Here is a 27,775-nt window from a genome sequence, read left to right as displayed (position 1 = left end):
ATACCCCTGCGATGCAGCTGAAGCCGGGTCATACTTTGACACCAGCCCACCCTACTTCCTGACCTTGATCAACCAGCCACCCATAGGTGCCCAGAAGTAACTGATCAAGTTTACTCTAGTTGCATAGATCTCCAAAGTGAACACCTGTCCAGTGCAGAAGTCTGGTTTATAGATGGCAATACTTTTATAGAGAACAGGCAAAGAAAGACAGGTGATGCAATGGTGTCCCTGAACACCTTCGTAGAGGCAAAGAGCCTGCTCCCAGGCACCTCGGCCCAAGAGGCAGGATTGCACTAACCAGAGCCTTGGAGTTGGGCGAAGACCGAACACTAACTATCTACACTGATTCTACCTATGCCTTCTCCACAATCTGGGCCCATGGAGCCATATGGAAAGGAAGGATTATTGCATAGTGGAAAGAAAGAAATCAAACACAGCAAAGAAATCCACACCCCACTAGAAGCAGTGCACAAGCCAAAAAAAGGTGGCAGGAGTTCACTTTAGGGGCCACAGGAAAGGAAATTCAGAGGGAATAAAGGGAAATAAATCAGTTGATGCAGACACTACCCACTCTGTGCCTTTATATAAATTCACTCCCCTACGTTCTTGCAGGGAGATAAAGAGCTATCAGCAGTCCCTAATAATCAGAGGACGGATGGTAAATAACAAATCTGGATACCTAAGCAAACTGCTTACGGGTTTCTTCAGACTGCAAGTGACTCAATTTGTTATGGCAAAGAAGCTTTACGCTCATGGTTGGCAAAGGTTATAAACACTCCAGGGATAAAAGAGACTACTGAGAAGATAGCAACCAGTGCATCTACTGCAGGACAAACCAGGCCCCTCTAGTCAGGGCAGCTCAGATTTGTGGGACACTACCTGGGGAAGACTGGCAAATACCTTTTGCTGTCATGTCCCTGGTCCCTGGGGTTTCAAATACATCTTGGTATTTGTAGATACCTTCACTGGATGGGTTGAAACTTTTCCCTGCAAGACAGAGAGGACAAATAAATCACCACGGCCTTTTGAAAAGAGAATTTCCTGACTTGCGTTACCCAGGTTGGGGTTCTAAACTCACTTCTAAGGCAGCAAAAGATCTGCACATTCAATGAAGTTTACATTCCACCCAGAGACTTCAGTCCTCTAGAAACACAGAACGGGCTAACAGAACCCTCAAAAAAAGACCCTGGCAAAGTTATGCCAAGAAACAGGAAAAATGGTTAAAATCATTACCGATAGCTCTCAACCAGGATAAGAGCCACCCGAAAGGGTAAAGTAAAACATAGCCTGTTTGAGATGACTTACGGGAGGCCCTTTCCTGAGAGCTCCGTCTCTTCCTCACCATCAGACCCCCAGGTTTCTCTGGCCATGAAACATGTAACTAATCCCCAACGCATGGTGGAGGCGCTCAACGCGTAGGGAAACTTTCGCCTCCCTCTACCTACTAAAATTAACCTCTCTCCTAGCAACCTGGGGATTGGGTGTACCTCAACACTTGGAGGAGTGGGTCACCACAGGACCAACGACACCCAGTATGGACAGGGCTCCGCTTGGTACTAACAACCACACTTTCTTCTCTGAAACTAGAAGAGGTCGTGCCTTGGATGCACCACTCCAGAGCAAAAATGGCACCCGCACCAGCGGCTCGGGAGGAGACGCCACCAGCACCAGATGACAAATACAAACACACCTGGGCGCCATTCGCTGACCTGGCACTTCTGTCCCAGCGGCACCCATGGGACGAACAGGGGTCCTCACGTCTGTCCTGGAACCATTTTACTCTGCACTAGCTCTGCTGTTCTATTTCTTCAATCCTATTGTCCATTCAAAAGCCCCTCGAGTGGATGAAATCATTTCCTCTGCTCTTATTCACCATAAACACTCCAGCTCATTGTTCCTACGTAGGAACACAGCTGATAGAGATAGTTTTCTAGTCTTCTTTCCTCTGCCCCCACTAACAACACCATCGCAGCCTAACTTTTTTTGTGGTATTACTGAAGACATACAAAAACTATGGAATTTTACTAATTATTGGGATTTCCCAGAGCAGTCTGAGATGAGGCTTAGGGCTTATACTTCCCTCATAGGAACACCTGCTCCTCTGGATGAGTCCTTCAGGAGTGAAGTTCATAAATGAAATCCAGAGTCCCAAACCCACTAACAGGTGTCCAAATTGCACCTTCAATCCCGTTAAGAACACAACAAAGGAACCCGATAAATCTGGTTTAGGGCCGTTCACAAGGTATACCAATATTGCTCCTCAAACACATTAATCCCTAACATTAACTGCGAATCAGATAACAAGGACACAGACTTTCAGTCCCCATTTGGCCTGATGGTGTCCGGGTTTCCTCCAGCCCTCAAGGCCTTCCAGGGTGTCTCTCATCCCAGGGAACCCAACATCATCGTGTGCGGCCCCACCCTGCCAGGGCAGTCCAGAGTTCAGATTTCTCCACCTCTGCCCTGGGCAGGGGCGTGCCCATTGGTGTCGAGTGGCACTCTGCATCACACGGGTGCCCTGTATGCCCAACGACCCCCTGTGACCCAGTCTTTCCAGACCCTTGCCTTGTTCCAGGTCCCTGGCTCCCCTGAACCCCGGGGCTGGCACATAGTAGGCATCCCTTCAGCCTGCTGAGGACAGCCAGTCCCCTCCGGCCGTCGGAGCTCCGGTGGGTCCAGAACCCCCAGCATGTCCCGGCCATGGAAGACGAAGCCCACGTTGGGAAACTTTTCCTGGGACGGCAGCTTGAACTTGGCGACCGGCAGTCCTCATTTGGACTGACTGCAGAATAGGTTCCCAGGCTGACTGGTCAGCCAGGCTCTTTCTGGAGGCTACCCAGGCAGCCCTCCGAGAAGGTAGGGCCGTGGGCAGTCCACACTAACTCCAGCTCTACCTAGAGGGGGAAGGGTGGCTGTGCCCCTCAGCCCTTGGAAGCCGGCAGGTGTCTTTTGCCACCCACCCAGGGCAGATGCCACCCCAGGGCTTCTCCACACACCCGCCAGGGTCCAGGTCCCGGGCTCCCCTGAACCTGCCTGGCCTGAGCAAGTGCTGCACGCACCGCACCGCGGCAGCCCCCTTCGGGCACCTGGACCCCCGGGGCAGCTCCCAGAGCACCTGCATAGCCTCTTGCCAGACAAAAGCTGCCCCTCAAGTTCTTGCCACCGCCATGGCCACAGCTGTCAGCGGGCCCCGGTCGGCCTCCATGGGAACTGGCTCCCTCCCCCATAGGGGCCCTGGCGCCCAGAGCAACCAAGGCCCCCGGGGGCTCCTGCTGCGGGAAGCCCAGGCCACTCACCCAGGCCCCCCGCTCTCCCAAGGTAGTCGTCTTTCCTCCAGCCTGGCCTTCAGGGGCAATACAGGCGCCCTGGGGTCAAACACGGTTTGGAACCGGGCAGAATCCCGCTTCCCCGCGGAGGCCTGGCTCCTGGCACCCTGGCCTCGCCCTACGGCGGCCCTGTTCCGGGTCCAGGGCTCCCTGGCCCCCGTGACCTGCCTCCGAGCGCCAGGGCAGTGCCCCGGCCACACCTGGCGCGCCGGCCTCGGGCGGCAGGGGGCGCGCCAGGCCTCCGAACAAAGGGCCAGTCAGGAGGCGTGTGGCGCGGCAGGGGGCGCACGGCTCCAACCAGCTCGCTTGGACTCGGGGTGCAGGGAGCCCGAGGCGGCCAACGCTTTGCGCGGCCGAGGCGGCACGATGACATGGACAACAGGCAGTTTCCGTTTGGCTTGGCCGACCGCTGGGGTCCCAGGTGTGTGCTATTCCAGGGCCCCTTTCGCCCCGCCCCCAGACGCCAGCGGGAAGGGAGCCCGGGCTCTCCCGGCTCCGCCCTGGGCGCGAGTTGGGGGCGGGGGGGCGTTGGGGAAGGGGACGACGTGTGCCCCGCTGAACTGTCGCGCTTGGACTCAGGCACGTGACTGGTTCCAGCAACAGCCTGCTCCCGTGACCGGCTCTGCCCGCATTCCTGCCCTGTGCCAGGTCTCTGGCTCCCCTGAACCGTGCCCGCGGGCCCGTCGGTAAGGCAGCACTCACCCCATCAGCCTGCTCGGGCCAGCGGGGACCGTCCGGGCCATCGGAGCTCGGGTGGGTCCACAACCGGCCTCATCGCCCTCAGAGACGTGGCAGCCTCCCTGCCCCCAAGTCTTGCGGGGGTGGCAGCTTCAGATGGGCCGCGGGCACACCCCATTCTCCTAGGCTGTCTGACCGGGTCCCACGCTGACCAGTCGCCCAGGGGCCAGGTGTCGTCTCTGGACGGAGGCCAGCCAAGCGGCTCTTCAGGCAGGTCCTGCCAAAGGCAACCCACGCACGCACCCTCCTCCAGCTCTCTGTGTAGGGGGGAGGCGCATGCGTAATGGAGGACGCGGAAGTAGGCCCTGAGGCCCGGACAGCCCCCCAAATGGGCCAAGGCCTCTCCACACCCTTGTCCTGACCCGGGTCTCGCTCGCAATGCCCTTTAAGAAGGCCGCTTGCGCCTGCACAGTAAAGGCCCCAGGACCTCACCAGGGCAACCTGGGTCCTGCAGGCCCACGGAGCTGGGGCGAGCCCCAAAACACCTACATGGCCTCCCAGCGAAGAAACCTCAACTCTGAAGTTCCTTCTGCCGTGGGCAGCCTTCAACCGGCCACACTCAGGCTCCACTCGGGCTAGCTACGTGATAGGGCCTGGCTTCTCAGCAACCAAGGCTCCAGGTGTCTCCCATTGCTGGAAGTCCTGGCCAGTGGTCCAGGCCCCCTCCCCGGCAAGGCGACCCACTGTCCTCCGGCCTTGCCTTCAGGGGCGAATGTGGGCTTTGCTGTCAAAGGAGGCATGGCACCAGGCAGACACCGGGTATCCAGATAGCCGTCTCCTGTGCCCCTGCCTCCATCAGCCCTGTTGCAGGTCCCGGGGCTCACGCGACCCAGGCGGCCAGCGGCGCGTGCGCAGTCCACTCACCTGCCCTTGGGACCGGCCTTGGGCTACCCCCGGGGGAGGTGGGGGAGCCCCAGGCCCAGGAAGCTCCTGGACTGACCCACCGCGTGTTCCGCGTGGTCTCAGGGTGCAGGGAGCTCAAGCCAGCAAGTGTCTGCCTCATGGGGTCCCGGGCTCCCCCCCAGCCATCAAGGCTCCCCGTGTCTCAGGGAAGGCCAACCCAGACACCCCGTGGAACTTGCAGGACCCCAAACGCCTAAATGGCCTCGGGGCACCCAGAGCCCACACACCTCAGGGCTTATATTCCAGACCTTTGGGGACTTTCAGTCCCCATTTGGACTAGCTGCTCGATTGCCTCCAGGTTTCCTCCAGCCCTCAAGGCCCGCCGGGGCGTCTCTCATCCCAGGGAACCCCAATATCATTGTGTGCGGCCCCACCCTGCCAGGGCAGTCCAGAGTTCAGATTTCTCCACCTCTGCCCTGGGCGGGGCGTGCCCATTGGTGTCGAGTGGCACTCTGCATCACACGGGTGCCCTGTACACCCAACGACCCCCTGTGACCCGGTCTTTCCAGACCCTTGCCTTGTTCCAGGTCCCCGGCCCCCCTGAACCCTGGGGCTGGCACATAGTCATCAGTAGGCATCCCTTCAGCCTGCAGAGGACAGCCAGTCCCCTCCGGCCGTCGGAGCTCCGGTGGGTCCAGAACCCCCAGCATGTCCCGGCCATGGAAGACGAAGCCCACGTCAGGAAACTTTTCCTGGGACGGCAGCTTGAACTTGGCGACCGGCAGTCCTCATTTGGACTGACTGCAGAATAGGTTCCCAGGCTGACTGGTCAGCCAGGCTCCCAGGTGTCTCTTACTGGAGGCCACCCCAGCCGCCCCCCCACGCAGGTCCTGCCAAAGCCAGTCCACACTCCTCCACCTTTACCTGCATAGGGGAATTCGTGCGTGGTTTGTTGTGTCGCACTTACCTTTATTTTGCTGTGGGATATTGGTTCACTAGATCGAGAAAGGTGTAGAGGTTGAACTGACCAGATTTAGTTTTCCAGAAGATGTGGGTTATGATCTCTCCGTTTGATCGCTTTTTCTTCCCAAATGGCTTCATTCCTATACGGTCTGTTCCTCCACTGTCTCCAAATGGACCACATCTACTTCATGTTTCTTTGCTATCAGCAAGGTATCCCCAGCAGAGAGGCGCTATTTCTCAGTAAGTTCAGCAGTCAGAAATGAGGGAGCCTTGTGTTTTTCTAGATTTGACTATATACTGACATACATATTTGAGTATGTACTGACATATTAATAAGCAAACAAACACTGGGGGCACCTGGGAGGCTGTCTGTTAAGAGTTCGACTTCAGCTCTACGCATGGGACTTGATGCTGTGGATGCAGATCACTTCAGATCCTCTGTCCCCCTCTCTCTTTGCCCCTCCCCCACGCACTCTCTCTCAAAAATAAACATTTAAAAAAATAATTTAAATTTTAAAAAATGTGTCTCTACCGGCTACATTTCTGACACTAAACGTGTGAGTGTTTTCCCCCCACGCCAACAAATTTTCCAAGTCTCCAGATTCCAACATGGTGTTTTAGAATTTAATTCTATCCTATCACTTACTACCCAGAGTGTTAGACTCTCTTCAAATATTGGTCACAAGTAAGGGGTTCCCAGGCTATTCACCTTCTGTCTGACTTGGTTACAAAGTCAGGGGTTTGCACAATCCCAACCCCTCAGGTTAGGCAATTTGCAATGGGTCACAAAACACAAGGAAACATTTTGTATGTTTACCAGCTTCTTGTAAGAGATATTACAAAGTATATAGGTGAACAGCCAGAAGAAGACATACAAAGGATGAGATCTGGAAGGGTCCTGAGTGCAGGAACATCTGTCCTCGTGGAGTTTGGGATATACCACCCTCCTCCCAGGTGAATGTATTTGCAATCCAGAAGCTCTCCAAACCCCATAGTTCAGGGATTTTTATGGAGGCCTCATCACTGAGGCCTGATTAACTCAGTCTCCAGCCCCTCTACCCTCCAGAGGGGATAGGAGGGGGTGGGGCTGAAAGTTCCAAGCTTCCGATCATGGCTTGGTCTTGATCTGGCATGGCTTGGTCTGACCAGCCCCCATCCTAAAGCTACCTAGGAGCCCACCAAGAGTTGCCTCATTAAAACAAAAGGCTCTCCTACCAGGAAATGCCAGGATATTTAGGAGCTCTGTAAAAGACACTCCAGTCACCCCCATCACTCAGAAAATTACAAGAGTTTTAAGAGAGCTCTGTGTCAGGACCCGAAGGCAGAGACCAAATGTTTTTGTGTGTGTCACACATATGTATATTTTTGTAAATGTATATTTGAGGCCCTCCCTCCACATAGATATGATGTTGCATACTCTACACACTTCTTTCCTTCTCTTTTTTGTGTGGAATCATATGTTTTAGATATCATTTCATAGCGCCTACAGAAATCTTTCTCATTCCTTTTTATAGCCACATAGCACTCCATCATATAGATGTATCCTGCCTTCTCTTATAGACATTGGGTGGTTTCTCATCTTTTGTGTGCAGTGAGTGGCTTCATGCCTATGTCTGCTCATATTTTTGCCAGAGTGTTCTGAGAAAGAGTCGCATAAATTGGATTACTGGGGCACAAAATAAACTCCTATGTAATTTTACTGAACAAATTTCCCTCCATATGGACTTTACCAGTTTGCATTTCCATGAGCAAGATCTGAGTGCCTGTTTCAGCACAGCCTTGCCAAGAGTGTGTTGTCAAACCTTTGAATTTTGTTAATATGGGAGATGAGAAATTGTATGTCAGGATCAGTTTAATAATCTATTATTACAAATGAGATTGAGCCTCTTTTCATATGATTAGAAGACACCTGCATTTCCTTTTCTTGTCAACCATCTTCCCAAAGTTCTAGTGCATTTTTCTGAGGTTGTTGGTATTTCTATTCTGTATTTCCTAGGTCTGCCCATTCAAAGGGTCTAGAAACAAATGAGCACCCCCTAGACCCAGAGCGTGGCTTTCAAAGACCATTTCCCACTGGGAAATAAAGGCTCTTTGAAGGAAATGGCTGCTTCCAACTCTGGGATAAAAAATACAAGGTATAAAATAAGCCTGGAACATCTTGTCAGATGAGCTAGTAAGGAAGTTATCAAAGAGATTGATGTCAAAAGTGTTCAGGAGCCAAAGTAAAGAGGAGGCACGGGTCAAACAGAAGACAATCCGAGCCTCTAAAAATTCAACGGATCAAAACACATAAAATAAATTAAATGCCCAAGTCCACAGTGGCACTCAAAATATTATTTGGTGATTGCTGCAAAGCATTAGGAAACAAGTTCATTTGGAAACCTTGAAAATAAAAGTAAGGAATCAGCTATGTATGTTGTCTTTCCAGTACCTCTACTTGGGGAAGTGAGGTATGTGAGAGGAAGTGTTCTGTATAGAGGTATTCCAGCCAATACATCAAGAAGAAATGACAAATTTAGAATATCACTAATTTTCAGAGCCTAATGGAATAATGGATCTATTATTGATTAACAGCAGCTGATGACAAGAGGGGCAACTAGTCATTACGAGCCTGCTTAGTTGAAAAAGACAATACGATTCATGAAGTAGTCTGGCCAAACAAACAAACAAAACCAAACACAAAGCAAATTGAACCTCTAGACCCAACTATAGGAGTTGGCAAAGGAAAATGTTAAATACACCATGAAGAATGCAATCAGCCAGATCTAGCCAGCACTAACACACGTTCTGCAATGACAGAAATATATTTGCAATGTCCAGTACAGCAGCTGTTAGTCAACACTTTGTACAGACCAATCTGTAAACCAAGAATGAGCTTTTTCTTGCTCCAAAGCTGCTCCTAGGAAACTCTCCATGAGGCAATGGGTGTGGATTGACGCAGGAGCAGCAATGCAGCAGGAGCAGGTGTCGAAGGAGGAGTAGGTGTCGACCAGGTGTGAGCCACCTGCTTACACATCTTGTTTATGCCTTCTAGATCTGCTTCAGTCTGACCTCACACAGACCACCACCCTCTGACCATGGACTGATGCTGCGTGTGACTGACCTCATGCCTTGGCTGATCAGAGAGCATCCAGTTCGTAGGCTTACTTGATTTCCCATAGTCAAACATTCAGCTTCTATCAGGGCTTAGTAGCAAACCAGAAACCTTTCCTGGAAAGAAGAACAATTAAAAGCATAAGAGGGCATGGCTTTGCTCCAAAACCGTAACCATCCATGCTATGATGTTCCTACTGTGGCCACCCTGGAGGCTCCGTCTGGTACTTTTACTTAGCGAAGAATATTCAAGTGTTATGACAAAAGGACCAAGTGGCAGGATGGCTTATACCACAGCCTGGGTTTGCTGCATAGTTTTATTGCTGGGAGAGCGCACTCAAAACTGACTTCTTTACAGCCAGTGGGTTGGAGTAGCACACTCAGATATGGTATAGTTTTGCCTTCAAAATCCAAAGAAGCTAAAACTATAAAACTCTTAAGAGAAACCGTAGACACACATCTTCTAGGCCTTGGATTAGGCAATGATTTCTTAGATATGACGCTTAAAGCACAGCAGCAAAAGGGGGGGGGGATGATAAATGTGACTTCATCAAAACTAAAAACTGTTGTACATGGAAAGACACTATCAAGAAAACGAAAAGACCACGCACAGAATGGGAGAAAATATTTGCGATCATTTATCTGGGAAAGGTCTAGTATTCAGAATATAAAAATAACTATTACAATTCAACAATAAAAGAACGATAAAAAGACAATTTAAAAGTGGACAGAGGAGGGGAGCCTGAATGGCTCAGTCGAGTTGAGCGTCTGACTTCAGGTCACAATCTCGCAGTTTGTGGGTTCGGGCCCTGCGTCAGGCTCCGTGCTGACAGCTCAGAGCCTGGAGCCTGCTTCAGATTCTGTGTCTCCCTCTCTCTCTGCCCCTCCTGCGCTCGGGCTCTGTCTCTCAAAAATGAATAAACATTAAAAAATTTTTAAATGGACAGAGGATATGAACAGAAACTTCTCCAAAGATATCCAAATCTCCAATGAGCACATGAGTCATTAGAGAGAGGCGAATCAAAACCATAAAGAGATACCACTTCTCACCCACTAGGATGGCTGTGATAAAAAGACAGACAAGGCAAATGTCGGTGAGAATGTGGGGAAACTGGAATGTACATTTGGGGAGGAAATGTAAAACAGTGTAGCCACTTTCAAAAACAGCCTGGCAGTTCCTCAAAACCTGAGTTACCATAGGACCTAACAGTTGCATTCCTAGATATATACTCAACAGAACTGAAAACCCATGTTCCGGCAAATACTTATACATAAATGTTCATAGCAGCATTATTCATAACAGCCAAAAAATGGAAACAACATAAACGTCTGTCAAGTGATGAGCGGATGAACCAAATGTGGCTTCTCCACACAACATAACGTCATTTGATCATAAAAAGGAAGAAAGTCCTGATAATTGTGACGCCGCGGATGAGCCTTGGGCACAGGCGAAGTGAAAGAAGCCAGGCATAAAAGACCACATATTGTAGAATTCTGTTCATAAATGTCCAGAATAGCAAATCCACAGATACAGAACGTAGATCAGTGGTTGCCAGGCACTGGCAGGGAGGGGGGGAGGGGAGATGGGGAGTGGTTGCCAAGGGGCTTGGGAGTTTCCTTCTGGGGTGATGATGATGTTCTGAAATCAGAGAGTGGTGATGGTTGCACCCTCTGTGAATGCGGTAAAAACCACTCGGTTGTAGTTCATACGTCTTTAGTCTGAAAACAGTTCTTCAGTCTTTGTCTTTCATGACAGTGACGCTTTTCGAGAATACGGGCCAGTTATTTTGTAAAATGTCCCTCAATCTGGGTTTATCTGAAGTTTCTTCAGGATTAGATTCCGATTATGCATTTGGGAGGAAATGGTGTCTCTGTCTCAGGGAGGCACCTGATGTGTTTTCCCGATGTCGGTTTGTCCCGATGTCGGTTTGTCCCGATACTGGTGACGTTAACTTGGGTCACTTGATAGAGTTGGTGTGTGCCACGCTTTGCCATGGTCACTTTGCTCTTCTCCACTTTATAATCACTATATAATTTGTGAGGAGAACTCTGATACTATGTAAATAACCTATTCTTCATCAAACTTTCACTCACTAGTTTTAGCATCCATTCACGGTCTTTAAAATGATTTGTTTCTACTCAGACTAGAGGCTGTTTAAATATATTATTGTCTGATTCCCAACGCCAATTCCTCTCCAAAAAGACTTTCTCGGAAAGTCCTGATTCTCTAACTATATATATCTCCTGATCACAAGAGAAGCATCCAGGCTGAGAAAAAGTTTGACACAGAGAATTAAAAAGCAGCAGGATGCTTTCTCTTTTCAGTTCTCTTTTGTTTCCAAATGTGAGCTCTGTGTCTAGACGTGGAAATAAACACACGATTGTTCAGTGTAATTATATCTATTGTTTGTGGGGCTGAATCAGGCTGGTGGGGGAGGACTGACTAATGAAGGTTAACACTATTTCTTCCTTCCCACTCTGGTGCAGATTAGAGCAAATACAGCTTTGCAAACATAAAATTATGTGTTCGATGTCTTTATTAAGGCCGTCATTTGACTTCCTACTATTATGGTCTTGGCGATAGTTGGGTGCAGATTTATGGTGAAGCTAGTGCCTTAGGAGGCATTCTGGAAAATAAAATGTTACAGGAGCTAGCGATGGGGCTCCTCTGATCTCTCAGCAGCTTCCTAGCCACCTTAACGCCTGTCCTCCAAGCCTCAGTTTCCTCATCTGAAAAATGGGAGTGTGGGTAATAACAAGACCCTGCTGATTGTTTAGCCGATTAAATGAGATAACACATGTGAACCACTTAGTACAGGATTGGCATCTCGTAAGCACTCTGTCATGTTTGGTCTTATTATCATTATTATTGAGCAGTCTTAACTGGGAGGGAGGGGGATGCTTGCTGGGACAATGTTTTTAGGAGGAAGATGTTGCCAGGCTGAGTGCTTAAGCCTAAACTCTTAATACCACTGCCCACTATTTATATCCGTATAGCTTCATTCCTTTGGGCTTTGGGGGCCTTCATAGCTCCACATGTTGCCAATTAAAAGGCAAAAGCCTGAGGATACGTTCACCCTCCTGCCCTGCCTTAGACAGCAGGGCCCTGGGAAGGACAGAGGCACAGGCAGCAGAACGTCAGTTCTAGAAACAGTGGCACCAAAATGCCTGGGTTGACGTCTCACCTCCCTTGGGGTGCCTGGGTGGCTCAGTCGGTTGAATATCAGGTCTTGAGATTTCAGCTCAGGTCATTCTCTCTTGGTTGGTGAGTCAGGAGCCCCACATCGGGCTTTCTGCTGTCAGTGCAGAGTCCTCTTGGGATCCCCTGTCCCTCTCTCTCTCTCTCTCTGTCTCTCTCTCTCTCTGCCCCTCCCTCTCTCTCTCTCTCTCTGTCTCAAAAATGAATAAGCATTTATAAATAATAATAATAATAATAATAAAAGAAAAAATGAAATAAATCTCACCTCCCAGGAGCCAGTGGTGTCAGTTTCATTATTTATATTACTCTGGTGCTTCAGCTTCGCCCTTTGTTGTTGTTGTTATTGTTGCTGCTGTTGAAAGCAATATTAATTACAGCATTTTTATATGTTGCCCTGGGGGAATTTTTGAAAGACAACAGCTTCTAGCTTTGTTAAATCCTCCAGAGCTAGAAGTGGACTCGTTTTTCCTCCCATCCAAGGATGGCAGCCGGACTTGACTCCATGTGCACGCCTGAAACGGGACTCTTACCAAAGGTAGGTGGTGTTAGTAGATATAAAATAGATCTGGGTTCACCTGGACCAAGAGGGAGAAATCCCAAGTGGCCTTGATAATAATGGCCGGTATTTTTTCTATCCCTTATTAAGTGCCAGACATGGGTTAAATACTTTACAGAATTAACTCGTGACTCTCCACTAAAAGCCTTCTGACGCCGGTTGTATTCTAATCTTTGTTTTACAGATGAAATGTCTCAGGCACAGAGAGGCCACAGCTGGTAAGAGGTGGAGTGGATTCAAACTCAGGCAACTTCGCCCTTTTCATCAACAGGTTGGCTTTTAATATCCAGAAATACAAGGAGGGTAGACCCCAACATTACTTGTTAGAGCATCATAGATGGTGTTAAAGAAAAAAAAGAGACGACGGGCCCCATATGGCGTCACTTGTGCTAAGCCCATGTCACCAAACTGAGACCTATTACCCAAATTAGTTACAGTTTCAGTCTCTTCCAGGAGTAGCATCTTAAATCGTACAATCTGGAATTACCTGGTCGGCACTAGAGAGGCAATCAGCCTGATGCACCCCCAAGGGTCCCCCAAGGGAAGGTGACCTTGCAGCAAACAATCCACTCTTCACTAGTAACTTCCTTGTCTCACCCCCTTCTGCCTATGAAAGTTTTTCATTTCGTTCAGCTCCTTGGAGCTCCTGTTCTCTAGATGGGATGCCACCTGATGCATGAATCACTGAATAAAGCCTATTAGATCTTTATTTTTTTTTTTAATGTTTATTTATTTTTGAGACAGAGAGAGACAGAGCATGAACAGGGGAGGGCCAGAGAGAGAGGGAGACACAGAATCCGAAACAGGCTCCAGGCTCTGAGCCGTCAGCAGAGAGCCCGACGCGGGGCTCGAACTCACAGACCGTAAGATCATGACCTGAGCCGAAGTCGGGCGCTTAACCAACTGAGCCACCCAGGCGCCCCTATTAGATCTTTAAAATGTACTCAGTGGAGGGGAGCCTGGGCAGTTCAGTCTGTTAAGCATCTGACTTCTGCTCAGGTCATGATATCACAGTTTGTGGGTTTGAGCCCTGCAACAGGCTCTGTGCTGACAGCTCAGAGCCTGGAGCCTGCTTCCGATTCTGTGTCTCCCTCTCTCTCTGCCCCTCCCCCACTCGAGCTCGTGCGCTCTCTCTCTCTCTCTCTCTCTCTCTCTCTCATTCTGTCTCAAAAATAAACATTAAAAATTTTTTTTTAATTTACTCAAAATTTCATTGTTTGGCAACAGTCAGCAGGCACTTCTGTCTTGGTTTATGGAAGCAGGAACTTCCTACAGGGTCTTGGCATCCTGGGAATTCACTGGCTGCTTATGGAGCTTGAGGAAGCTGTAGCCTCTGTGCAGGCATCACCCATCGCTGCTCTTTCTGTGAAGGCTTGTGCAAGCAGTGGGAGAACAAGCTCCTGGTGCTTTTTTTTTTTTTTTTTTTTTTAAGTTCACAGCTCTGAGTACATTCTCACAGATGAAAACAAATTCACCACAATTTGCTAAATCTGACGACCATAAGCAGTGGCCGTCCAGCTCTTCCGCCCCATGTCCTCTCTTTTCTTCCATCAGTTGCTGCAGAAACCTGCTGTCAGTTAAGTGTAACCTGACACTACCACCGGGTCCCTCTCGCTTTCTGTCCCAGGGCAGGTGCCTGGTCCTCCGCCATTTCACCTGCACACTCCCACAGTGTGCACACTCAGACCGTCTCTAGTTACCCGGCAACACAAATCAGATGATGATCAACACTCTTATCCACGTTCCCATATGGGCCAGTAGGAAGATTCCTTTGGGACACATAACCAGGGATAAATGTTGTGGTACAGGGTATGCATATTCTTAGTTTTACTAAGAAATGCCTGATCGCTCTCCAGAATTTCTGCATCACTCCTGCCAGCGGGGCCTGCAAGATCCTATGCCCCAATTCCCACCAACACTTGGCATTATGCATCTTTCTAATTTTTGCCTAAAAGGTGTAGAGTGAAATCTCGTGCTGTTTTACTTTATATTTCTCTAATTCCTACTGAATTTGAGCATCCCAGCATATGTCTGTTAGCCTGCTTGGTTTTGTCTCTTAGAAATTGTTTATTTTCCTGCTGGGGTTCCTCTTTTTCTTGTTGATTTGAAAGAGTCTGTTGTACATTCTAGATATTATTCAACTATCAGTGTTAGACACTACAACTATATTCTCCCATTTTATTTTTCTGTTCATTTTTTCCATACTGGTCTTCACTGAACATAAATAACCAGTTTTTTAAGTGTATTTATTTATTTAAAATGTTTATCTATTTACTTTTGAGAGAGAGAGAGAGTACACAAGGGGTGGGTGGCAGCTAGAGACAGAGGGAGAGAGAGAATCCCGGAAGGCTTTGTTCCATCAATGCAGAGTGGGGCTCAAACTCACAAACGATGAGATCATGATCTGAGCTGAAATCAAGAGTCGGACGCTTAACTGACTGAGCCACCCAGATGCCCCTATTTATTTAAAGAGGGAGAGAGACAGAGAGAGAGCCTGCATGAGCAGGGGAGGAGCGGAGAGAGAGAGAGAGACAAAGAATCCCAAGTAGGTTCTGAGCTGTCAGCACAGAGCCTGACTTGGGGCTTGAACTCACAAATGGTGAGATTATGACCTGAGCTGAAATCAAGAGTCAGATGCCCAACTGACTGAGCCACCCAGGCGCCCCTAGTTTCATCCATTTTTTTTCCTATGGCTTGTACTTCCGAGTTTCATTGAAGTCCTTCATGATACAGACTGTTTCCTACATTTATTTTAACTTTATATATCATTTTCATGTTTAGGTCTTTAATCCATCTGGAGCTCACATGTGTATGTGGCATTGATGTGGCAGGCCAGGTCCAAGGACCCAGAGGGGATCCTGCAGAACCAGCCAAGAGGGTCCCTGAGGATGGAAATCAAATGCGAACCAGCAGGAAGTGAGAGTTTATTGATGACACAGAGAGAGCAGATACAGTCGGAGCATCTGAGAGACTCAGAACGCAAATGCAGGAGAGTCTCATCTTTGCTTGGGGGTCTAGAGTTTTCACTGAAGATGGTGGTCTGGTGTACGTGTCCTCTCTGGCATCCAGGAACTGGTCGAACAAGGACCAGTGCTCAGGTGTCCTCCATAAGTCACTTATGCCTAGAGCCCGGGGGTCTTGGTGTTCAAGGTGTTTGGAGTCAGAGGTCTCGGACAACATTCATGAGGACTCCACCCAGTCCTGTATCTATTGCTCTGGAAGGCTCCAAAGAAATCATTAACTCCTTGACCTTTACAAGGAGGACATACATGAAGACATATGTAAGGCAGGTCCTAGCAGGAATAGAGGCAGGAAAAGGAGCAAAGAAAAAAACAGCTTTTTTTTTTCTTCATGGAGTTCCTTCACTTTCCCTTTCTCAGTATTATGTAGGGATCCAGTCTTTTTTTCTCAAGTTTATTTATTCATCTTTAGATTGAGAGAGAAAGCGCGCTAACACAAGCAGAGGGAGGGAGAGAGAGAGAAACCCAAGCAGGCTCTGCACTGTCTGCACAGAGCCTGATGTGGGGCTGGAACGCACGAACCCTGAGGTTACTGACCTGAGCTGAAATCAAGAGTAGTCCGCTTAACTGACTGAGCCACCCAGGTGCCCCTGTAGGGATCCGGTTTTATTTCTCTCCAAAATGCAAGCCAGTTTTTCTAAGACCACTCTTTCTCCACTGCTGTGTGGTGCCTAAAGATGCCATGTTTGTCATGACTTGGCCGAGTCTTCTTGAGACTACGGATAAGCCAGAAGAAAGCCCAACTGAGATTGGAGAGAGGGAGAGATGCTACAGTTTGAGCTCCAGATATTTTTAAAGCCAGGAATCTCCTATTTTTGTTTTTGCTTGGGTCTTTGTCAATTGCAACTGAAATGTCTAGTACAACCATGATGCTCTAATATAGTTGCTATCTGGAAGTTAATTTCATATATTGCGAAGATTCAAATGATAATAATTCCAGTCAACATAATTTATTCTTACTTGTATCAATTAATTGAATCTGTGGTTCATTTAGTTGGGATTCTTTTGTTCTCTTTGAACCTGGGATAGAAGAATATTATACAGTCAAAAATGTGTTTTCATTCTGACATAATTGGAAAAGATTTTGAGAAACTGAGAGTGAAAAAGTTCACAGGGAAAACAGAGCGGGGGAAAAATCTTTGGGCTAGGCAAAGATTTCTTACATACAAACCGCAAAGCTTAATCCATAAAAGAAATAGGTAAGTGAGAGTACCTCAAAATTAAAACCTTTCTCTCTTTGAAAGACACTATTGAGAGAAAGAAAACACAAGCAATAGCCTAGAAGACAATATTTGCAAGACACTTATTTGATAAAGGACTTGTAGCCAATACACAAAGAACTTTCAAAACTTAATAATAAGAAAACACTCAGGGCGCCTGGGTGGCTCAGTCGGTTAAACGTCCGACTTCAGCTCAGGTCATGATCTCACCGCTTGTGAGTTTGAGCCCTGTGTCAGGCTCTGTGCTGACAGTTCGGAGCCTGGAGCATGCTTCAGATTCTGTGTTTCCCCCTCTCTCTGCCACTCCCCTGCTTGTGTTCTGTCTCTCTGTCTCAAAAATAAATAAACATTAAAAACATTTTTAAAAAAAGAACAGAAACCCATTCTCTCACAGTTCTGGAAGCTAGAAGTCTGAAATCAAGGTACAGACAGGTTGGTTCCTTCTCAAGGCTGTGAGGGAGAATCTGTGCCCTGTCTTTCTCCTAGTTGCTGGGCATGGCCTGCAATCCTTAGCTTTCCTTGACTTGCAGATGCATTACTCCAATCTCTGCCTTTGTCTTCACATGGCCATCTTCTCCCTGTGTTCTCCATCTCTGCATCTTTCCTACTCTTACTTACACCCTAATCAAGTATGGCCTCATCTTAACTTTGCAGATTATATCTACAAAGACTTTATTTCCAAATAGGGTCACATTCACAGGAACGTGAATGGGGTTACTATTTCACATATCTTTTCGGAGGACACAATTCAATCCATAATATATGTGAGCTAGAATATTCATAGAAGTATTATTTGTAAAAGTGTAGAACTAAAAACTATTCAACTGTTCATCAATAGTCAAACAAGTAAATAAATCATGGTGTATTCGTGCAATGGAATACCATAAAGTAATGAAAATTCACAGCCTACAACTACAGACAACCAAATGGGTTCATTTCACAAGCATGATGCTGAGGAAAATAAATGAAAGACAAACAGTATATACTGTATGATTCTATTTGTATAAAACACAAAACCAGGCAAAACTATTCAGTGAGAAGTTAAGAGAATGGGTACACATGGGGGAGCTAGTGACTGGAAGGGAATGTGAGGAAGGTTTTCTGGGGTGCTGGAAATCTTGGTTCTTGATCTGGTTGTTGGTTATGTGGGTGAGTTTAGTTTGTGAAAATTCACTAGACTCTACACTTATAATACATGCCCTCCTATGTCTGTTATACTTTGGATTAAAAGATTTTTTTAAGTCATGGTTATGACATGAGGTTTCTCTAATATATCTAGATTTAATTTCTACACTAAGACTGTTGTGTTTTTTCTTTTTCCAAAGAAGCCATCAGGATTGTTAATAAGTCTACCAGGAATCAAGTGACAAATATTTATTGGCATTAACTATGCTTACTTTGTTGACTTTGAAGATTACTAAGAATTCAAAGGGGGAAGTAAAACTTTTACAATTACTATTTATTTTTTGATCAGATAATTCAGACACATGGTACCCAATTCAAATGGTCAAAAGGGCATTAAATAACTTTAAAAGTATCCTGGGTTCTTTAGCAATAACAACCATTCTGGTTGAGGTGAAGTCTAGGAAACTACAAGTACTACAATGGGCATAAACTTGGCTCACAAGAAAATAACTCTTTCTCACAAGAATTCTTAAGAGTCCTTTAGAGATTAAGAAAGGCCCAGGCTACCATTTTTTTGAGGAGATATACACATATATATATATTTTTTAATGCCCAAACAGGGTAACAAATATTGTATGATATATTTTATAATGTATTTTATGTTTTTGCACTTAACCAATTTAATAATTCTAACACAAAATAATCCCAAACAATGTAATGGTGCAATTCACTATAGATAATGTAACAAGTCCTAACGTAGGTTTTTCCAATGATGAAGGTACTATTCTGGGCACATTAGAGACACATTGGAGAACAGAACAGACAAAAATCTCTGCCCTCATAGAGCTTGCCTTCTAGGTGGGAGGAGATAGACAATAAACAATAAATATAATAAACAGCTAATTCCACGGTATGGTAGAGGTGAAAAGTTTCCATGAGCAAAAATGTAGAGTGAGATAAAAATATTTGGGGGAGCGTGGGGTGGAACTATAATTTTCATGGGGTGGGCAGGTTAGGCCTCCTTGGGAAGGTGAGTTGGGTGAAATCTTGAAGAAGAAAAGGACTGAGCCATACGGATATCTGGGGGGAAATCACTTCAGGTAGAGGGCACAGATGTTGCAAAGGCCCTAACATGTAACCACACTGGCATGTTTTAGGAATAGCAAAGACAAATGTCTAGAGAGACATGTGTGCAAGGGAGAGTATTAGGAGATGAAGTAAAGAAGTACAGGGGGGCCCAGATGATACAAAGCCTCTTGGGCACCATTAGCTTTCATTCAGAGAAATGGGAAGTCATTGGAGGGATTGGACTTTAACATGACTTTACCATGATCCCTCTGGCTGCCATGATGAGAACTGACCTTAAGAGGCAAGAATGAAAGTAGTGAGACCGGAAAAGAGCCTAATTAAATAATCCATGTGAGAGTTTATGGGGGTTTAGGTCAGGATGATAGCATAAGTGGTAAGAAGTGGCTGTACTTGAACATACTCTGAATGCAGAGCCAGCAGGATTTGATGACAGAATGGATAGGGGTGGAGGCTGTATGAGAGAAAGACAAGGGTCAAGGAAGATGCCAAACCAAAGACTAAGAGGTGAAAGACGGAAGGCTGGGTAGGTTTGGAATAGAAGGTAAGGAGCTAAGTTTGAATTTGATAAGACTGAAATGTATATCAGTTTTTTTTTTTAATTTTTTTTTTCCAACGTTTATTTATTTTTGGGACAGAGAGAGACAGAGCATGAACGGGGGAGGGGCAGAGAGAGAGGGAGACACAGAATCGGAAACAGGCTCCAGGCTCTGAGCCATCAGCCCAGAGCCCGACGCGGGGCTCGAACTCACGGACCGCGAGATCGTGACCTGGCTGAAGTCGGACGCTCAACCGACTGTGCCACCCAAGCACCCCTTATATCAGTCTTAAATACAGATGTCCTGTGGGTGGTTGGGCACAAAGTTCTGGAGCTCAGGGAAGAGGTCTCAGCTAGAGATACTTGGAGAGTTATTAGCATGCAGTGGTATTGAAAGCTATGAGAGTGGATGAGATTGCCATGAGAGAGTGAGTGTAGAAAAGAGGAGCAGGTCAAGGTCCAGGCCCTGGAGGCCTCTATTATTTACAAGCTAAAAGGACCGGGGAGAGAACCCCTGGACACAGGAGGCAAATCTGGGCACTGTGGAGTCACAGAAGCCAAGTGAAACAAGTGTTTCCAGGAGGTAGGAGCAAGTCCTATTTTGCCAATAGTTCAAGAAAGATAGAGTCCAATAACCATTGGACTGACAATGTGGAGGTCATCCTTGACCTTGACAAAGGCAATTTCTGGACAGTGATTGGAACAAGAATTTATCTAAAGAGGGTTTAAGAGAGAATGAGGGGAAAGGAACTGATACCATGCCCTTCTGTAAAGTGGAGCAGTGAGTTGGGACAACAGTGAAGGGGAAGAGTCCCTGAGAGGGATTTTCAAGATGGGAGAAATAACAGCACATCCATTGGGGCACCTGGGTTCTATCCCTCCCTGCCCTGAAGGCATTGTATGAAATTATATTACAGTAAAGATGAAATACTTAGGGAAACTCCACAAATTTTAGATATCCTTGATATTCTAAATCAGAATCCAGGAAATATTATGTATTTCAAATTTCAAGTTTGTTCAGATAGCCAGATTGGGTTTGGGGGGATTTTTTTTTTTTTTTTTTTGGCAAAAAGCCTATAAAACTGTAACCATGAGTCCTTGCTTCAAAATTAGGACCAGTTCTGCATTTTTCTGAGGATTTATGGGGAAAGACTAATTTCAGTTTAAAGTAATTATTTTAAAAGCATACCTTCTTGGGACACCTGGGGTTAAGCATCCGACTTTGGCTCAGGCCATAATCTCTTTGTCATTGAGTTCCAGCCCCACGTCGGGCTCTGTGCTGACAGCTCAGAACCTGAAGCCTGCTTCTTCAGATTCTATGTCTCCCTCTCTCTCTGCCCCTTCCCCGCTCACTCTCTCTCAAAAATAAATAAACATTTAAAAAAATGTGAAAGCATACCTTCTTGATTAAGGCTGGCAGGGCTGTAGTCCCAGCTCCCCCATGAATTAGCTGTGTCATTTTGTCAGTTACACAATCTCTCTGGGCTTCAGTTTCCCCATTGACAAAAAAGTTAGTAATCATACTTCATCCATAGGATTACAATGAGGATTAAATAAAATAATACTTTAAAACAGAACAGTGCCTGGATGTGGCCAATAATAAAAGTTCTTCACTCCTCGTAATCCTGTATTCCCAATGAGCGGTGAGTAAATCATGTTTTGGTGTATTTTAATTACACTGGAGAAGCCATTTAGTAAGATAAAATTTTGGCATACAAATAAATGACCTCTTAGTTGATCTGCTTAATTTTTAAAAACTGTGCTGTTCCGGAGCGCCTGGGTGGCTCAGTCGGTTAAGCGGCGGACTTCGGCTCAGGTCATGATCTCGCGGTCCGTGAGCTGGAGCCCCGCGTCGGGCTCTGTGCTGACAGCTCGGAGCCTGGAACCTGTTTCAGATTCTGTGTCTCCCTCCCCTGTTCATGCTCTGTCTCTCCCTGTCTCAAAAATAAATTAACGATAAAAAAAATAAATAAATAAATAATAACATTTAAAAAAAAATAAAAACTGCTTTTCCACAAAGGCCTTCTTGGGGACTATGACAGTCCCCGTCACTAGGTGGCACCTGAGTGGCTCCAAGACAGCGGAACAAGGAGGCTTCCAGAGCATCTGACCCAGCAGCAAGCGGTGTACTAGCTGTCACATGGATTCACACGGAAGGTTAATGTGTCCTCTCAGGAATTCACAGAATGTTTCAAAATGTGTTTGCCAATATTCAAGAATCAGATTTCCTATAAAAAACTGATTCCCGGCCTCTGTGTAAATTGGAAGATCTGGAAAGTCCAGGCCTGTGGTGGTATCTCCGTCAGGCTGGGTGGTCGGGTGCAGACCCCACCCCCTCCCCCAGCCCACCTGCTTCTCTCTTCTGTCTCCCCTTAGTTCCTCCAGGCATGTGAGTTTGTAGCCTCTGACTAGTCCAATCCTTCCCTTTTCAGATGTGGAGGCTAAAGTCCTAGGGAGAAGTCGAGGGTTGGTACTGGAATCCCTACTCTCAGGCCAGGACGCTTTTTTTTTATACCTTGTGTTGTTTCTTTTACACCTTGTGTTGTTTCTTTTACATTTGGTTGTGTTTGGAGAAGGACTGGAGCTAAAAACATGTAAGCCATACTGGGAGAACTGAAATTTGGAGACTTGGGGGCACTGCTGAGATGATTAAAATGAGGTGTGGGAACAAGTAGAGGTCATTGGATTCTTTTTCTTTTCTTTGTGAAAGATGACCTCATTGTATTTGGGGGGGGAAAATATATGTTCAGTGCAAAAGATTCAAACAATACAGACAAATACACAGAAGAGGAAAAAGATTCCCCCAAATTCCACTTTCATTTATAACTTCCATTTACATTTTGGTAGATATCCTTCCAGGCCTCTCCCTGTGTATTTATAGATCTACTTAACATAGGCACTGGATGGGCCAAGGAAGGCCTGGGAGTGTGGGGCTTTCGCATTCATCAGTGGGGCTGTAATCCTTCATCAGTTTCCCTTCAACCAATTCTATGATGCGGCCAATTGGGAGTTTCTTCAATCGTATTAAAGTGCCATGCAAATGCAGCGTGAAGCCTGTTTGTTCACCCCAACTCCCTTCCAATCAGACTGTTATTCAGCTCACTCACATAGGTAGAAATTCTATATGAAAATTCTGGAGCTGCCACAGTTCAAAATTTGTTTGAAATTTTCCTAAAGGAGAACATCCAAGTTGTTCTGTAAACTGTTTTTTCCACTAATAGTATTCCTAGAATATCTGTCCCTAGTTTATAAATACAGATTTTAAAAAATACATATCTCACCTTCCAGAACATCCTTAGCAACCTCAAAATAAGCTAATTGGTCTCTCTCTCTCTCTCTCTCTCTCTCTCTCTCTCTCTCTCTTTCTCTCTTTAAGTAGGCTTCACACCCAGCAACAAGCCCAATGACACAGGGCTTGAACTCATGACCCTGAGATCAAGACCTGAGCAGAGGTGAAGAGTCAGACACTTAACTAACTGAGCCACCCAGGTGACCCTTAGCTAGTTGTTCTCTTAAACAGACTTTGCTCCATCTGATTGGTGACTGGAAAGATGGGGCCCACCTAACTGGCACCTAGAGTGCAAATTGTCAAGTCTGTATGATTGCTCATGGTAGGCGTGAATAGGAACAGTTAGTTTCTCAATGATTCTATTGGTCAGGTTTTGCTGCAAAAATGTTCTATAACAAACAAGCCCCAACCATCAGTGATTTACAATGACAGATACTTTTTTTCTCTCACTGGTCTGTGTGCTGCACGTGGGTTGGCCAGGCTTGCGTTGGTCTTAGATTCTGGTCTGCTCCACTTGATTCCCTTCCAGGAGCCCGGCTGATGGCGCAATGGCTACCTGGCAGAAATGCACAAGGCTAAGCCAAATTTCATAAATTCACATACAGCCTCTGGTGAGACATGGCATATGTTACATCCACACACACTCTATAGATCGAGTCCAAAGTGAGTGACATAGAGAACTGTACTTTATCTATAGTATACCATGGCAAAGGTGGAAAAGGAACAAAGAATTCTAAACAAAAAAATACCACCTGTCACAGGAACTAACCATGATGGAATGAAATTTAGATTAAGACATACCTTGAACCTTACTTTTTTTTTAATGTTTATTTATTTTTGAGAGAGAATGTAAGTGGAGTAGGTGCAGAGAGGTGGGGGACAAAGGATCCAAGCAGGCTGACAGCAGAGAGCCCAATGTGGGGCTCAAACTCGCTGACCATGAGATCATGACCTGAGCTGAAGTCGGACCCTCAACCAACTGAGCCACCTAAATGCCCCTACTCTTGAGTCTTATAAATGCAGTTTGAACCCACACTGCTTGAGAATCACAACAGTTTTGTCTAGTATGTTCCTTAATCAAAGACCTTTTGTCATTGGAGATCCATAATGAGAGTCGTCTCTGATCATACTCACTCTGCCTTTATGTTTTACATGCTCTATGCTCTTCTATCTATGCTTCTAATGCTCTTTAGAGTTATGCACTTGGGTCTTTAACAAAGAAAAAGGTTAAACTGCCCTATCAGTTTCTGAATGTAGAGAGAAGTATTTTCTCCTTTGTCTTTCCCTGTCAAAGTTGTACCAATCAGCAAAAAATACATTTTCCTATGAATAAAAACAAAGAGAACTGTTGCCAGGCAACAAATAACAGCATTATTTTTATATTTGTTTTGGAAGGTATAGCATCTTGCTCCACTGTTTCCATGGAGAATCCCAATTGTCAAGATTAATTAAATGCTGGGAAATTGAAATGTATGCAAAGAGGCCAGCTTAGTAAGCAATCACCTATGCTCCAGGGTAGGAGAAATATTTAGATAAAACCTCTTCCCACAAATGAAGTATTATCCCCTGGCATCAAATGACTCAAGTTAATGTTTACATGTGTGTCAACTGCTTTTCTAAAGGTACTGCAAAAATATTTCATTAAAATCACAAATTACATGTGTACCATTTCCAGGATAAATCACCACTGGATCTTTAGAATGCGTATGAACTGCATCAGAATAGTACAGGAAAGAGATAACCAATGGTTGTAAACAAGGTGCCTCTATTTTGTTAGCATGTCGGCAATGTGCCAACGTGGAAAGGTCTTCCCAGTAAATTGATAAGAGAGGATATCCAAGATCATTCGGAAGAAGTAAAGGAAATGAAGGGAGGGCAGAGTTCAGAGAGTAGTCCTATCAGATATTAAAACATGAAAAATAAAGAGAGAAACGTGTGGCTCTGATGAAAGAACAGAGAGCCAAGTGGAATGGAATAGGTAGGGATACTGATTTAAAAAAAGACAAACAAACAAAAACATACAATCAGGGCGCCTGGGTGGCTCAATCTGTTAAGCGTCTCGACTTTGGCTCAGGTCATGATCTCACCTTTTGTGAGTTCCAGCCTCGCATTGGGCTCTGCTATCAGCATGGAGCCTGCTTTGGATCCTCTGTCTCCCTCTCTCTGTGTCCCACCCCTCCCTCCCACCTCAAAAATAAACAAACGTTTACAAAAAAGACATACAATTAATTGTGTAATAGAAGATATACAAATAACCAATAAGTACACGCAAAGATGCTCACCATCACTGGCCATCAGGAAAATCAAAACCACAATGAGATACCACTCCACACCACTAGGAAGTCTGTAATAAAAAAGGAAATAATGAGTATCGGCAAGGATGTGGAGAAATCATAACACGTTGGTGGGAATGTAAATGGTGCAGCCTGTTTAGAAAACAGTTTGGTAGTTCTTCAGAAGATAAAATATAACTGCTTGACCCAGCAATTCCACTCTTGGGTATATCCTCAAAAGAAATGAGAACATATGTCCACACAAAAACTTGTACACAAATGTTCATAGCAGCATTATTCATAATAATGCAAAAGTAAAAACAACCCAAATATCAACTAATGAATAGATAAATAAAATGCACCATATCTACACAATGGAGTATTCTTTGGTGATAAAAAGAAATAAAGTAAATAAAGTACTAATACATGCTACTTCCTGGATGAACCTTGAAAACATTATGCTGGTTAAAGAAGCCAATTACCAAAAGCCACTTATTATGTGACTCTTATATGAAATGTCCAGAATACAAAAATTTATAGAAATAGAAAGTAGATTAGTGGTTGCCTAAGGCTGGGGTGGTTGAGAAATAAAGGGGGGGGGGTGGCTTCTAAAGAAACAGGGTTTGCTTTGTGGGTAATGAAAATGGTCTAAAATTGTGGTAATGTTTCCACAACTCTGTGAATGTACTAAAAACCAATCAGTTGTAAACTTGAAGTATGTGGCTTGTATGGTAAGTGAATTATATGTCCATAAACGTATTGCAAAATAGTAATTGGGAAAAGGAAGGGTAATGCTTTGGAAAATGGATTAGCAACTTGAAAATAAAATTAGCTTAGACTTTAATCAGTATTAAACTTAAAATCATTTCCAAGCAAGCCAGAGTTAAAGAAAAACAATGGAGTGCCTGGGTGGCTCAGTTGGTTGAGTGTCCAACTCTTTACTTCAGCTTAGGTCATGATCCTAGGGTCGTGGGGTCGAGGCCCATGTTGGGCTCCATGCTGAGTGTGAAGTCTGCTTGAGATTCTCTCTCTCTCTCTCTCTTTCTCTAAAAAATTAATTGATTAGTTAATTAAAAAAATAAAATTAAGGGGCGCCTGGGTGGCTCAGTCAGTTGAGCGTCTGACTTCGGCTCAGGTCATGATCTCGCAGTTCGTGATTTCAAGCCCCATGTTGGGCTCTATGCTGTCAGCACAGAGCCTGGAGCCTGCTGTGGATTCTGTGTCTCCCTCTCTCTGTCTCTGCCCCTCCCCCACTCATGCTCTGTCTCACTCTCAAAAATAAATAAATATTTTAAAAAATTAAAAATATATAAAATTTAAAAATTTTAAGACAAAAAGGTAGAAGAGGAAAACTGGATATCCACAAGCAAAAGAATGAAGTGTGGTCCTTACCTTAATTAAGTCAAAATGGATGAAAGATCTAAATGTAAGAGCTAAAACTATGAAACTCTTAGAAAAACATGTAGTGGAAAGGCTTCATGACAACTGGATATAACACCAAAAGCACAAGCAACAAAAGGAAAAAATAGATAAGTTGGACTTCATCAAAATTAAAATATTCATGCATCAAGGGACACTGTCAGCAGAGTGAAAAGGCAACCCATTGAATGGGAGAAAATATTTGCAAATCATATCTGATAGAGGATTAATACCCAGAATATATAATGAACCCCTAAAACTGAACAACATGAAATCCTGATTTAAAAATGGGCAAAGGGGGCACCTGGGTGGCTTAGTTGGCTAAGCATCTGAGTCTTGATATCAGCTCAGGTCATGAACTCACAGTTCCTGAGTTTGAGCCCCATATTGGGGCCTGCGCTGACAGCACAGAGCCTGCTTGGGATTCTCTCTTTCCCTCTCTCTGCCTCTCTCCCAACCATGCACATGCATGTGTGCTCTCTTTCTCTCCCTCAAAATAAATAAATAAACTTAAAAAAATGGGCAAAGGACTCAAATAGACATTTCTCTAAAGAAGGTATATGACCATGAAAGGTATAAGCACATGAAAAAACGCTCAATAGCACTAATCATTAGGAAAATGCAAATAAAAACTACAATGTCATACACTTTATAGCCATTAGGATGGCAATTATCCAAAAATTTAAAAAACAGAAAATAACAAGTGGTGAGGATGTAGAGAAATTGTAACCCTTGCGCATTGCTGGTGAGAATGTAAAATGGTACAGCTGCTGTGGAAAACAGGATGGTGGTTCCTCAAAAAGTTAACCATAGAATTATCATATGATTTAACAATTTCACTCTGCATATAGCCGAAAGAATTGAATAAATATTTGTACACCCATGTTCATGGCAGCATTATTCACAATAGCCAAAAAGTAAAAACAACCCAAATGTGCACTGATTAATGAATGGATAAACAAAAAATATAGTATATACATACCATGGAATATTATTCTGCCTTAAGAAGGAAGGAAATTCTGACACCTCCTACAGCAGGGATATAGGACCTTATGCTAAGTAAAATAGCCAAACACAAAAGAACCTG

At 45.3% G+C, this 27,775-nt stretch overlaps 1 protein-coding gene and 2 long non-coding RNA genes across 4 annotated transcripts in view; 1 reads left to right on the top strand and 2 right to left on the bottom strand.

Moving 5' to 3' along the window:
* The window catches only part of LOC111562314, a 9,235-nt gene extending 5,801 nt beyond the window's left edge, over positions 1–3,434 (bottom strand). The window contains exons 1-2 of the long non-coding RNA XR_006585622.1: positions 3,297–3,434; positions 901–987 (exon numbers count right to left, since the gene is read on the bottom strand). This is a non-coding gene — a long non-coding RNA (uncharacterized LOC111562314). The remainder of the gene's footprint in view (positions 1–900; positions 988–3,296) is intronic.
* Positions 1–17,160, top strand: part of LOC109491568 — a 19,400-nt gene extending 2,240 nt beyond the window's left edge. Inside the window, exons 2-4 of one of the 2 annotated variants that reach the window (XM_045037749.1) lie at positions 1,588–3,747; positions 12,903–12,989; positions 15,500–17,160. In XM_045037749.1, coding sequence (XP_044893684.1) covers positions 2,970–3,747; positions 12,903–12,940 — 816 coding nt within the window. In that variant the 5' untranslated portion in view covers positions 1,588–2,969 and the 3' untranslated portion in view covers positions 12,941–12,989; positions 15,500–17,160. Of the gene's footprint in view, positions 1–1,587; positions 3,748–3,905; positions 4,031–12,902; positions 12,990–15,499 lie in introns of those variants that run through there. The other variant, XM_045037750.1, reaches the window with a different exon arrangement.
* On the bottom strand, positions 6,615–27,775 carry LOC102902610. The gene is made up of 5 exons (XR_002745494.2): positions 27,671–27,775; positions 25,279–25,340; positions 23,433–23,552; positions 12,428–12,514; positions 6,615–9,080 (listed from the first exon to the last, which is right to left on the bottom strand). It is a non-coding gene; the product is annotated as an uncharacterized LOC102902610 (long non-coding RNA).

This window comes from Felis catus, chromosome C2 (genome assembly GCF_018350175.1).
Source record: "Felis catus isolate Fca126 chromosome C2, F.catus_Fca126_mat1.0, whole genome shotgun sequence".
Lineage (NCBI taxonomy): Eukaryota > Metazoa > Chordata > Mammalia > Carnivora > Felidae > Felis > Felis catus.
The sequence above is the reverse complement of the archived record's forward strand: the minus strand, read 5'-3'. Positions and strand labels throughout refer to the sequence as shown.